The 13865-nt window shown below is 49.5% G+C and overlaps 1 protein-coding gene and 1 long non-coding RNA gene across 2 annotated transcripts in view; both read left to right on the top strand.

Moving 5' to 3' along the window:
- Positions 1–456: 456 nt before the first annotated feature.
- Positions 457–13865, top strand: part of PTK7 (protein tyrosine kinase 7 (inactive)) — a 57376-nt gene continuing 43967 nt past the window's right edge. The window contains exon 1 of the mRNA XM_039854493.1: positions 457–705. Within this exon, the coding sequence (XP_039710427.1) occupies positions 627–705 (79 nt within the window). The 5' untranslated portion in view covers positions 457–626. The remainder of the gene's footprint in view (positions 706–13865) is intronic.
- LOC120596154 (uncharacterized) lies at positions 719–11555 on the top strand. The gene is made up of 2 exons (XR_005651091.1): positions 719–1978; positions 5318–11555. It is a non-coding gene; the product is annotated as an uncharacterized LOC120596154 (long non-coding RNA).

The raw sequence follows: 13865 nt of genomic DNA, 5'->3' as shown, positions 1-13865 counted from the left end.
CATAGTATCTCAAGGTTACCTTGCTTGGGGAACACCAAGGTCACTCTTCCGTTCCAGGTTACGCTGAGGATTTTAGGTTGCTGAGAACTGAGCCACAGCCCACCTTTTCCCCCTCACCCCCAGAAAATTTGGGTGAACTGTTGGTCAGGTCCCAGGAAGGCCCAGAATTGACCATTCTCTGGGGCTACGGAATCACAAAGGTCACTTTGGTTCCCCTGAGTTCCTGCAGGTTGGACGGTAGGCACAGCCTACCTCCCCTACCTTGCTCAGGTCCCCCATACTTCCCAGAGGCTCCCTCCGTCCGGGATCCATCTCCAGACCCCTCCCCCAACTGTGAGCTCCACCCCGCCACCGCGGGGAGGGGGCGTCGAGGGGGCGGGGCGCCGCGCGGCGGCCGGCGGGGAGGGGGCGTCGCGGGGCGGGGCTTGGCAGCGGCGGTGGCGGCGGCGCGCAAGGACTCGGAGGTACGGGGCGCGCGCGGCTCCGGCTGGGGACGCCTGGGGCTCCGGCTGCGGCTGCTGCAGCGGCGCCCGCGCTCCAGTGCGCTCTGCCTCCTGGGGCCGCCGCGGAGCGCAGTCCGCGCGTCCGCCGTGTGCCCACCCGCTCCCTTCCCTGAGCCCGCAGTGATGGGAGCTGCGCGGGGAGCCCCGAGCAGCCACCGCCGGCTGCCTGTGCTCAGCGTCCTGCTGCTGCCGCTGCTGAGCGGTGAGTCCCGGCGAGCTGGGGGAGCGGGGCTCGGGGAGTGCGTGAGCCTCGTGGGCACAAGGGGCACCGAGGAAGTGGATTTGGGCGGCTGGAGAGGGGAAGACACCCTGGAGTGGTGGAGAGGCTAGCTGGGGTGCGAGGTCCCGGCGGTCGGGAGGTGGCGAAGCCTTCGCGGACTCTGTCGGGGCCCGTTTCCCACCCACGCCCGCGAGGACGCGTTGCCAGCCTCCAAGGAGTTTTCCCGGGCTGAGCGGAGAGTTTTGCTCGAGAGCTGCCGGGAGTTGCCGGCGCCCGGGCCCTGATCGGGAGTTTCTTTTCGGGAGAGAAAGGACAACCCCCCCACACACACTTAGCGGGGTGCAGTGAGGTGTCTGGCGGTGGGGGGACACGGAGTCCACCCCGCAGGCTCAGCCCAGGTGAGGGAGGCCGGCCTGGGGCCGGATGCGGGACCAACCTGCGGCGCGCAGAGCGCGGAGCTTTGTTACCTACGCCCGCCCGACGCTCCCGGCTTCCCTCCTCCAAGTTCCTGGGCCAAGCCGAGACCCCTGATGGCCCTGCTGGTGAGGGCGGAAGAAGGGAAGAATTAGGGGCCGCCTTATCTCCTCTCGTTCCTGGGCCAGAGCCTCAAGCCCACTCCCTGCCAGGATCGAATCTGGAGAGCGGAGTCCCAGGCTGTCTCGGTGACTAATGTGTGAAGGCCGCTGCCAAATCGGGCATGGCTGGCCTGCAAAGGTGCGGACGGGGTTTGTTCTGTTGCTTCCTGGATTTCCATCCTGTGTCTCTTCACGAGAAAAGAAAATCTCACTACGAGCAGTACATTCTGCCTTTTCTTGGAGGGCTCCGCATTTTGGTGAGGGTGTGGCCCAGTATCTCCAGGACAGACAATTCGACTCCTCCTCACCCCCTCTTCTTGACTCTATTTTCTGGCTTGGTCACACCTGAGAGTCACCAGGGAGGCATTGAACTGCTTTAAAGCGAAGCTCCAAGCTACCCGCAGGACCTGGACTGGAAATATGCCCCTCACATCCCCTCCCAGCCCTTCGCTGCCAAACCACAACAATCTTTGGTGATGATTGTGTCAGCAGCCCTCTCTGGGGGAGCTCTGCCCAGGGGACCTGGTCCTAGCTGATCACTTTTCTCCTTTGAAGAGTAGCCATGGGGATGATATGGGTAGAGAATTGCCTTTCTGATATCTTCCTAGCCTACCAGCTGTTAAGGAGTTTTGGTGCTGATGGAATCAACATCTCCCCTACCCCCAGTTGTAAAAGGAGAGGTAATTGTAACTCAGAACCCAGGGTTAAGAACAGGCTCAAAGGATTTGTAGAAGGTGTTTCTGGAGCTGCCTTGTGTTCCTTGTGATGTGTGGGGTGGCGATTGTTCATGGCAGAACCCACATCTGCTCCCAGAGGAAGTATGGAAGTTTTTTTGCACAGCCAGGATCGGAGGCCCAGCCATGTGGGCGAGCATCCTGAGCTCACGGGCTTCCTAGGTCCACTGGCTGTTTGGGTTTTGGTGTTCTGGTCGCCAGCTATGGCTGCGTTCACTGCTAATGTTTAGAGTTCTGGAGTCAAGAGATTTCTGGTGGAGATGGGGCTCATGTTCAACAAATGCTAAATTCCTTCCGTGAGAAGACGACTCTAATGTTAATCGATGTTAATCTGGTGATGGGTGTTAAGCAGAGGGGGGTTCCTGTGGGGGAAGTTAGGGCAGGCCCAGGGCTTGGGACTGGAGGTCTGGAATCTCCTCTGGGGGTGGGGAGATGTCTTGTGCTCAACAAAGGAACATTTTAATGAGAGCTTTAAATCAGTTCCACCAAATGTGCCTTCGTGTGGAACCTGTCCATGTGCTGTAAACAATTTCAGCCAAGATTGAGGCGCCTGCTGTCTTCTGGTAAAATCCAGGAACTCAGTCCACCCCTGGTCAGCATGACTTCAGGGGGCAACAATTTTTAAATAGACTACAGTAGATTTTTCCATCTTATTGTTTGTGTAATTAGCTGGAGTTGTACTGAGACCCTGCTGTTAATAAGGCTGGAGTAAGGGACCTAGGCTAGCTAGGTTTGTGGATTAGACCATTTTCAAGTTTGGGTAATTATGCTGTAAATGGCTGAGTAACTTTCCAAACTTTGATCCCCATTATGGTAAATATGGTGGTGGGGCAGGAGAGGGCTTGACGTTTGAAACCTGGGATTCTGTGCCCCAACTCCTTGAATGGTCAGTTGTGGTCATTCCCCATCCCTGTTCCCATACCCTTCTCTGAGTTCTTTCCTCCAGACTCTTGTTTCTTTGTGGGAAATAAAGTTATCACGTTCTGATAGAAGCTGTTCTGCAGAGTCCTCGAGGCTTTGCAGCCTATAATTCAGGCAGAGGAGTTTCTTTTATCAGTGATGGGCTTTCTCAGATGTAGGGAAGTACAGTGGGAGGGCAGGGGTAATCTCTGCACATAGTTTGCCAAAGGATCTAGTCAAACTTCTGGCGTTCAGAGCAGGGTTGAGTGGTAGAGAGAGCTCAGGCTGTGGAGATGAAGTGTTTGGCAAAACAGCAACTCTTAACTCTTGACAGGCCCTGTGGCCCTGGGCAAATTTCTTGACCTCACAGTTGGCTTCCTCTGTAAAGGGTCTTACTTCCTGGAACTATGCTGAGGATTAAATGTAATGAAGTATATAAAGGGCCCCTTTCTCGTTCTTCTCCCTCCTATGGTGTGCTTCCAACATACTTTTTCAGCTTTACAGTCATCCCCAACCATAAAACATTTTCCATCTTATTGGAACACTTCATTCTAGTCCAGCTAGTGTCTTTCCCATCCCCTAAAACATACGTGATTTCTCAGACCTTTCTTTCCTCTCTGGCCGGTACCCCCATATGTACTGCCTCCCCTATCTCTCTTTTGTCCAGTCTCACCTCTACTTCCTCCTCAAAGCTGTCCTCTCTCTCCCGCCAGAAAGTAGATGCCTGTAGAACTTCTGTACTCTTAGGACACCTTCCATGTTTTTGTCTCAGTTGGGTCTTAACTTACTGAAGGTCTCTTCCTATAGATTCAGTCCAGTATCTTATTTATAATGGGTCATTATCTAGGTTTATTAAAAGGTGAATGAACCTTTTGGGTAGAAGGCAGAGTAACCAAGGGCAAGGGTAAACAGCCTCTCTGCCTCCTAGGCATTGAGGGTCTTTTGTACCCTCTCTAGCTTCTCTGAGTTGGAGTGGCCTGTTTCCCCTTGTGCCTGCTTTACAGTGACCCAATCAAGGGACTAGCTCCTACTTCCCACTCCAGAGCTATCTGTTCTTTGTGGTGCTTGTTTTGAGTTTTGATGTTTCAGGGATCCTGGCTTTCTCCAAGAGTTCTGGGTGTGGCTGACCACCTCTACATATGAAACTGATCTGCCTAAAAAGGCCACAGCTTAAAGACTGTAAATTGGGTAGGGGCCTCAATTATCTACAACTTTGCTACTCAAAGTAAGATCCAAAGACAAGTGACATCAGCATTCCCTGGGAGCATGAATCAGAATCCCAGTGCGTTTTAACAAGCTCCCCAGCTGACCACATCCCAGCGTTCCAGAAGTCCTGCTCTAGGCATCTCTCCTTACATAGAAACTCCTGTTGCAATGGGCAAATCATGGACACTAGATCTTGCACAGTATTTGGAGACTTAGCTTAAATAACTTTTAGGTCATGTGACCACTATTCTGTGTGATGCGTGCACTTAAAAAATTACCTCACTTTGGGTTGAATTTGCATTAGATTTTGTCAGGAAACTTGTCCATTAAATGTGTGACTCTGGGTGGTTTGCAACATGAGTGTAATGTTCATTTCCTCTTGGAGCCTCAGCCTTTCCTAGAGGAGCATGTGTCTCATTTTATAATGAAAGCCAGTGGAGAAATTAGATTTGTTAGGCAGAAATTTGGTCGGTGAATGGCTTTTCAGGAATACATTTGGTCCCTAAAGGAGGATGACGTCTCTGCTGGGCTTCGACAGTTGTCGTGTTGTTAAGTCTTTGGAGGATTTCATATTTTGGAAAGAGGAGTTTGTGTGAGTTTGTGTTTAAGCCAGTGCAGCTTCTGTGAGATTCATCTGGGATGGAGGTTGGCCGTTTCAGACTCTTAATTTTTGAGCCAAGAGCAGTTTGGGGCCAGGGATTCAGCCTTTGGTGTTTTCCTGATGGAAGAAAGGGTCATTAAACAGGGTTGGGTATCCTTGGCCTGCGTCCCTCAGCCTCCTCTGTTTGCCTTAACCTCAGTAGTATGCCTCTCTGCTGCTGTGCCCCTGGCACTACCCCTGGCAGAGCCACATAGTGGTGTTGCAGGCTCCGAGCCATAGTTGCTGGTGCTGGCTCTAGCCTTGCCCTCCAGCTGTCTCTCTCCTATCTTCCTCCTCTGCCTCCCACCCCACCCCCGCCCTGTCCTTTTTTTCAAAGATGTGGAAGTTCTGCCATGGTGGCTGGGTTAGAGTCCTATCTTGGGGTTCTCTGAGTTCACCACTGAGGGCACATTCGGTCCCGCTGAGCCCTCTGGCTCTTTGGCGGAGCTGGCGCAGGAGCTGCTACAGCTAATCAGTGGTTTGAGGAAGCCCTCTGTAGTCTGTCACTTTTTCCATCCTCTTTTCTTTTCTGCATTTAGGTCATTTCCCTCCCAGTCATGCTATACAAGTAGCAGTGGGGCAGGGAGGAAACTTTGACGGACATATGCGGGCGCCTTTCCCCTCTTGCTGCTTGGTTTGGGGTCGCCAAACTCTTGCACCCCTGTGAACATTAACACTGAACGAATGCACAGGTGTGTGGAGCACAGTCTGCTAGGGGTCCTGCAGATACCAAGTTCCTGCCAGAAGCTTAGACCCATCATGATAAGCAGTATATGCACTTGCTGGTTTAGGAGTGTATGTGACTTCTGAAAACAGGGTCCTGAGTCGTGGGGTAGGGGTTATGAGTCACGTGCTAGAAAGATGTAGAAATGTGTTTTTCAGAAACGTGGTCCAGAGACCATCTGGGAATTTAGTGGAAGGCAGGTAACTAGCCCATCAGAATCACTGGGGGAGGAGCCAGAAAATATATTTTATTTTCTTATTTGTTAGATTATGTTGTATTTTTTGAATAGCCAATCCAGTCACATAGTTTGAATCTCAAAAGGAAAGTGCATTTTAAAAGAGTTTCCCAGGAGATTCTTATCTACACTCAAATTTGAGAACCACTAGGCAGCTGTAAGAAGAATTTGTCAGTGTAAAGTGGAGGTGTGATGAGAAAGAGGTTGGTATTAATATTGAGGGGCTTAGGAAGGAGTCAGTTCAAAGTGTTAGAGTGTTGTCTCTGGGTGATACTGTCTCGGGTGGGGCAGGAGGCAGGAAAGAGACAAGATGGAGAGATGTGAATCAGACGAAGTATAATGAAAAGACATTTGGAAAAGTGAATGTGTAGGACAGTAAGTCCATGACGCAGGAGCAAATGGGAAGTGAAAGGGCTTTAGAGAGGAGAGAGGATTGACATTGCTAGTAGATGTAGGCTGAATAAAGGCATTGGATGAGGAGTCTGAAAATTTTAATGGTTCTTTTCCAAAATCACACACATCAATGCACAGTAAAGGAAGAGAGATGTCATCTGTAGTCCTGTGACACATGCTTTTCTGTGTTTGGTCCTGGCTCGGTTGCTGCCTAGCCACGTGACCCTGAGCTGCTTCATTAACCTTTCCAAGCTTCAGTTTCCTCATCCGCAAAATACAAATGATGCTGACCCCTGCCTTGCACCTGGTGCTCCTAGCTATGGGGATGGTTGACCCAGGGAAGCAGCCCCTCTGGCCAGCCCTGATGTCTTTTCTCAGAGACTCTCCTGACCCTTTGTCCTTCCGTTAAGGTGTTAGACTTTCTGTCCAGGCCTCAGTCTCTAGAATGGTTTGTGAAGGCTCAACAAAGTCGCTCTTGACTGGAAGCTTTAGAAATGGTTTCCTCATTCTGAAGCACAGGTTTTCTAAATGAGTCTCAGTATTCATTTCAACAGCAGCTCAGAAATGTGGGCACAACCACTTTGCATTTCCTGGTGGGAATTCTTCCTCCCTCTATCCCAACAGCAGCTTCTCCCTAGGGTGGTCAGTGCTGGCTCAGAGCCACCATCTCCCCTGGCATGCTGACGTTCTTCCAGGGAGTGGGCAGTAAATTGTGCTTCTTGCAGCCTAGGCAGGCTTTTATATTACCCGACGGAGGGGCTTCTGTCATTATGGGATGGCTGTGAGGGTTTCCCCAGTCATTCACTCTGTGTAGCTTGCGGGAACTTCTGTCAGCACCATGGGAGGTTCTTGAGGTACTGTGTGGTCTCCCTGTGGGTGGTTAAGGTGGTCAGAGCGGGCGCTAACATACACTGGCTTTCTCTTGTCCACTTCTTGGGGTGGTGGCAGTGGTGGGGCAGTGAGGAGAATGCTTGTCTGCTTTTGGGACTACTGAGGTGTCCCAGCGGCTAGCTAGCTCATACAGTGCCTTTGTGTAAGTTAGAAATAGGCGCCCTTCCTCCACGTGAATGCAGCCTTGCACTGGACCCAGGGCTTTGGCTAGTGGGGCACAGGCAATGTTTCGCTTGGTTGTACATCTTGAGCATTGTACAACCTGTACGACAGTCATATGTGGCTGTCTCGTTGGAATGAGGGCCTTGCAACTCGTGGCTCTTTGCTTCCCAGATGTGGGCCAAGATGATTTTGGTGACCTCTATTCTAATAGTATGTTTCAGACGAATCCTTTTCGCTACTGCTCTCCTGCCTCCTGTCGTGGTGGGATGGGGCACTGCTGCTCATACAACAGGAGAAGCCTGGGAGGCTGGGGTTCCATAGCACGTGTGTGAGTGCCGAGGTCTTGGTCAGTTTCTGGGCATCTCTCTGTGCCTTGCAGATGCAGGCTTTTAACCTTATGTGATGAATGATAGGAAAGGCTGGTTGAGTCTTCAAGGAAGGGGGCTGCTTAGTTTACTTCACACTTCAGTAAGTAGCTTCAGGCTTGCCTCTCTCCTGGGCATACTGGGCCCCACGTAAAGTTTGTGGGTATTCCTGATTTAGAGGAAGTCCTGCAGTAGAAGTGGTATCACTTCAATTGCAAGGATGGGTTCTTGGTCATGATAACCTTTTGTTTTGGGTACCCTGGAGGTGTACATCCCTCTTAGCCTGTAGAGGCACTGAAGGAACACTAGGCCGGGAATTGGGAGACATGGATTCTGCTCCCACGTTTGCCCCAGACTGCTCGTATGACGTTGGGCAAGTCTAACCTGCTACTTGGGTCTCAATTTGAAGACAGAAGACCTTGGAAGACCTTTACTGTGCTCACCTTTGAGGCTGACCTGACCCAGTACTGCCATATGCACCCTGCACCTGTGTTCTGCGGGACTTACAGGCTCTTCTTGCCCTTGATTCTGGAGAGAGCCCTTTAACCTGAGGACTGCATTTTATTCTGGGATCTCTAGTGTGTGGGCTCATTTACACTCGATCAACTGGTGCTGTGGGTTTTAGGGTATAATTCCCTGAGTGCAAAGGAGAACAGAAAGGTTTGAGTAAATTTAGAGGAGATTTGAGAGGGAATTCTTAGGAGAAAAAAACGAGTTTTTATCTGAGTAAGAGAAGGCAGAAATAGTTACCTGGTTAGTCCTCAGGTATTTGAGGGACTAGTGCCTGAGTGGGAACATCTTTTCTTCTTTTGCACAGAAGGGAAAACAACCAAAGGAAGGCTTAAAGTTGGGAAGAAGGGATTGGGTGTGCTTTGGGAGAGCCTCCTCTATAATAACCGGCAACCGTACCCAGCTTTGCAGTTTCTAAAATGCTTTCATTCACACTGACATTTAACCCTATCAACAAGCCTCAGAGGTTGGCAAGATGAGGGTGTTGGTTTTTTGCGGGGGCGGAGGGGAGGGAGGAAGGGAGGGAGGCATTTGATGATAGGTGAAGAAACTGAGGCACAAAGTATGATTTGCTCAGGACTGCAGAGCTGGTAAATAATAGCTGATTCCGTGCTCTCGTGTGTCGTTGTATGTATGTCATCACCTATGAAATGTTGCACACACATGCCTTGGAACCAGGTAATCGTTGGGGAGTGGATTTTGCAGATCAGATAACTCTGAGTGGATTTAAGAGCAGTCCTGCTAGAGTCAGAGGGTGGAATAACTTTTGTTCTTTCTACATAAGGAACATATCAGTAACTTACACAGAGATCTTTAGGGCTACAGCATTCAAGATTGCCAATTTTTCACCCTGTTTTTGTTACAGAACAGGTTAAGGTTTTCAATGGCCCATTCTGAGGTTTGTATGCATCTTAACATTTTTAGAGTTATGGTCAGAAGACCAGAACACTGTACCCGAATTTCCAAGATTTGAGCTTTTCTCATGAACCTGTGAGTCTTTAGACTCTTCTCCCTGGTACTTCTAGAAGGTCACGGGCAGCTACAGGCCCCGGCTTGCAGGTGTGCTGCCACATTCCAGACCAGTGTGCCTGCTGGGAGTTGTACACTGGGTGATGCTGTGGTGGAAACCACGTAGGTGGTAATAGAGTCATCCCTGCTGTGATTAATAGTTCACCATCTCTAACTGCTTTCATATAGGTAGATGTGCCTGCGTTTGGTGGCACAGACCCTGACACGTAGTAGAGGCATGATGGATGTCGGTTTCCCTTCCACTTCTGACTTTTGAGGCCAAGTCTTTTAATACTCAGGAGGTTTTGGAAGAGGTTGGACAGTGACCTGTTACATTCTGGGAGATGTAAGCTTTTTTTATGTTAGTTCTATCTCTCCCTTTGGCTAAGTTGTTGACTGCTCTTGGCAATCCTGCCAACTTTGTTCTTCTGCTCTTGAAGTTCACAGATTCCGACATGGGAACTTATGTTCTATCATGGAAAGGTGCAAAGTGACACTTTGGTGTTCTGATTCTGTCAAGCTCATCTATTAAAAAACACAAAGCAGAGCTGTTTCCTGCCTGGAAGGATAAAGAGAAGAAGGATCTTTCAGGCCAGCTGTGCTAAGATGGCATTTGAGAGCCCAAGTTCATTTCCAGCCACCTGAAAAACAAAACAAATCACAAATAAAACAGTTGTCTTGCAGCCTTGTGGGGGCGGGGGAGGAAATGCCGTTGGTTTTGTAGCTCCAGCTATAAAGAGCAAATTATTCTATCCATATCTGTTTGGTTAATTTAGCAGATTAAACCAATTGTTAAACTGTCTAATTTAAAATATGCCCAACTCACCAGCAGCTTTGTGCGCTGTGTTCTGGGCTCCTCTGCCCCAGGAGTCAGGGCCTCCTGCTTGAGTTGCTAGTGATGAGGGGAGATGTTGGGTCCTGGAACAGCCTTGGGGGCCTGAAGGGGAGGATCTCTGTCTTCAATCCAACTCCCTCCTTCCTGAAAACTCCTTCTTAAAACAAAAAGCTTTTATTTAGTAAATGCGTGCCCCTGCCTTGATAAAGTGCCCTGAGTTGCTTAGTGGGGGATTTGTCACTTTATTTCTGTGTTAGAGGCCGGAGTCCTGTCAGTTGCTTCTGGGCCCCAAGTGCCTTCCTCTGACTCTCTTTACCTTTGTTTTGAGGGCGTTTGAAGATGGCATGAGAAGTCCTGCTAGCCGGCCTCCTGTCTTTGGCAGCAATTTTAGGCCTGGGCCCAGCCTCGCCTGGGCCTGGGTGGCACTTCTCTCTGTCCCCTTCCCACCCAGCCCAGATCAAAGGAGCCTCCTCAGGGAGCAGGGAAATACCTCTCCCAATAGCCCCACCAGTGAGTCAACAGCCAGGGCCTCTTGCAGCTTTTGAAGCACAGTGCTTCAGGCCTGGAGGAATGCAGAACATTTCATTTTAGGAGTGGACTTAGGTTTCCACTGCTTTGGGTATTTGCAAATTTGAAACAAATGCCCTCATTTAGCAGCAGGCAGGCCGGGCAGTAAACGGGGGCTGTTTAAGGGCATTTATGGCGGTCACAGGTATTTGTGGGAAGAGGGACCCCAGCAGGTTTGGAAAAGGACAGAGGGTTTATGGTTAGGTGGGCTGTACAGAGACCCAAGCCAGGTCTCCAGTGGAGGGTGGTTGTTAGGTGGGCCTTGTCATAAAAAGCATTGCTGGCTCCTGCCCCGCAGGAAGTATCTCCTTCTGTCAGACAAAGGGGTTCGGGATGGTGTTTATCCCCTGGGGCTGATGCTAAGGGCTTTGTCCCTCCCACTTGGCTGCCAAAGTATCAGATTTCCAGTGAAGCCTTCTCCCACTCTCAGGACTTGAAAAGCTTGTTAAATGTGCTTTATATATAACAAGTTGGCTGAAAGGTTTTCGACTTCCAGCTAGTTTCATGAGGAAGGAGCTAGGGAAACCTGTTTTCCTTTTGTTGTTGTTTCTGGAAGTAGGATCTGTGAAGGTACAGTTGTAGAAAGATCCTGATTTTAGGAGTCAGCCAGGCAAGTATTGCTTGGCTTTGATGGGGCAGCTTAACTAAGGGTGGTCTGGTTTAGGCCGGCAGCCACCTCCTCTCTCCCAGGGAAATTCAGAAAGCTGTTTAGGAACTGAGTTCTGGCATCACAACTTGTTCCCCAGAGACCTTAGACAGTTCACTTCACCTCTCTGAGCCTCGGTTTCCTCTTTTGTAAGGTGAGGATAATAACAACAGCCCCATTAGAGAGCGTGTGGGAATTAAGTGAGATAGCACTGTTATTTCGTTTACTCTAAAATGCTTTTTCTCAGTTTCACATCTTTGAAATCAGGTTGCGACATAATCAGTTATGTAGGATTGTTCTTAGTTTAACTGGTACCTTTCCTTTTAATGGAACACGAATAATGGTATATTTTAAAATCAGTGACATCTTTGAAATTCTGTATATGTGAAGGGATTAGTCTGTCATATAGTGAATGCTTAATAAAAGATAGTTATAATGTGATGAGTGTGATTTCTTTATACGCCTGTTTTTTTTGTTTCCCATCCACCAGTAACTTTCAATAGAAACTGTTTTTCTTTAAGCCTGGCACATAAATAACAAATGATGCTCAAGGTATAAGGCATCATGGCAGGTAGTGTGCATGGAAGAGGGTGTAGAGGAGGGACTTTTAAGTCCTTAGAAGGCAAGAGATGTGTAGAAGAGGAGATAGATGTCCCAAAGAGGGTAAACAGCCTATTAAGGAAAGAAAATGCCTCTCCGGTGGCAGAGTCTCTCTCCATTTAAGAAGGCTGAGCTGTTCCTGAGGGAGACTGCAGACTCATTTCCGGAGTAGATTGTCTGGTAGGTAAATCGAGACAGAACTAGAAAAGAATAATTAACGAGGATGTCAGGACGCACCAGAGAGGGGATACGGTGAATGCCGGGCTCTCAGAGGATGGAGACCTGAGTGGGGCAGGCAGGAGACAGACAGGAGATGGTAGCATTTTCCTCCCCTCCCAGGCAACACAGTTGTGTGTGGTTGATCCCAGCTTTGTGAAGACAGCTGGTGCTATCCATTCTGCTTTGTGCTGTCCAAGCATTTGCTGCTAAATGGCACTTTTTCCTTTTCAGGACACAAGTGGCCCAAAGGCAAAGGAGTTCTTCATTCCATGGAGTTCTGGTTCATGTGGTAGTGGGGTGGATTGGCTGTGGGGTTGGGGTTTAGCTGATAGATGAAGAGAGAAAGATGTCTCTTTTATATATATTAGTGAATGTCAAGAGCAAAGCCTTTTTCTCCTTTTTAAATTAATAGATTTGTTTCAAGCCTTCCAGATGTTCAATTTTGTCGGCTTAGGTACTCCACCTCATAGGGGTTTCCGAATGCGGGATTCTTTCAGTGTTCTCACCCAGCTAGGAAGGGTGCTGATTAATCGATCACCTGGAAGGTAAGAACTTGAGTCCAAGGTCTAGGACACCCAGCCCTTCCATGGAATGAGTGCCCCTCTTGGCTGCTTTTAGCAGCGTTTTGGAGGAGAGTTAAGGTACTGTAGATGATGGGCCTTGAACAATCAGGAAGAACTGGGTTCAAGTGTTAAGATCATTCCAGTGCTCTTTTCCTGACAGCCTTTGATAGACTGGGTAAGAGCATTTTGATGATATAGAACTTATTGTTGGAGGCCCTCGAAATTCAATGTGAAATTTTCTTCTGGGGTGCCTGAGCTTCCCATCTTCTCTGTCCTTTGAGAGTTGAGGGAGACAGTGGTTCTTTCTAAACCAGATCAACAAATACTTTGAAATCATTTTTCTGTCTCAGGCACCCACAGTGATACCTATGGGCCCTCGGTAGTCCTGAATTCCAGTTGTCCAGTTTGGGTCTAAGCCTCCCCATTCCTTATTTACACCCATGACCAGAAAAGCCTGGAGAAGACTTGCATAGACCTCCATGGGTCTCCTGCCAGCTGCTGGCTTGTAGGTGACGACTCTGGCAGCTGAGTTAGCAGGCTGCGGCCTCAGCCCTGGGAGAGGTGTTGATCAGGCAAACTGATGGGGCAACAAATCCCCCCTGAGCCCCAGGTTGGAAGTAAATTTGTTAAAAGTTGCTCTTAGACTCCTGACAAATTGCTTTCAGTTTTTGCTGCCAAAAGAGAACTCTGAAAACAGGGTGTAAATTGGGTTATTTATACCGTCTCTGTTTTTGTTGCTTCCGTGAATCTGGTGAAGGAGGGCGCCCGTCCAAGGGAGCTTTTCAGGTTCCGGTTGCTCAGTTCCTCAGGTACCTGGCATCAGGTGAAGAGGTAGTGGGGGTGGTTTTGTTAGGGTGAAGTGCCCTTGATTGCAGGATGTATGGTGACCAGACGGGCCTTTGAGGTGCCTGGGACCAGCCCCTTTCATTAGATCAAAGAAATACCTTTTGTTTTCCCTCTCACACTTTCCTCTGCCCTGGAGCCAGAGTCGTAAAGAGGTGGAGTTGTGAGGATCTGCATCTGGTGGCTGGGGTGGTGGGTGGAGTGGGGAAGAGTGGGAGGTAGGAGTGGGGTGGGGGTCTTCCCTGGTGCTGAGCACTTCCTGTAGTGTGCTCCTGCAGCCCTGGGTGTGTAGGGGTCTGCCTGGGCTAGCCTGGGCACCTTGGCGGGCTGTCAGCCCAGTCGGGCCCTGCCTGAGCTGGGCTGTAAGCTGGTGAAACCAGCTACACAAAGACGGATTTCACTCCAGGCTAAGTGTTTTGTTGCTGAATCATTTGCATTCATTAAAAGTAGTGAAGGGCGAGTGATATTTAAGGCAACACGTAGGGTTTGCTGGAGGCTGCTGCCTCAGGACATCATTAAGAATTCT

This window comes from Pteropus medius, unplaced genomic scaffold (assembly GCF_902729225.1).
Source record: "Pteropus medius unplaced genomic scaffold, Ma_sr-lr_union100, whole genome shotgun sequence".
NCBI classification, from domain to species: Eukaryota; Metazoa; Chordata; class Mammalia; order Chiroptera; family Pteropodidae; genus Pteropus; species Pteropus medius.
The sequence above is the reverse complement of the archived record's forward strand: the minus strand, read 5'-3'. Positions and strand labels throughout refer to the sequence as shown.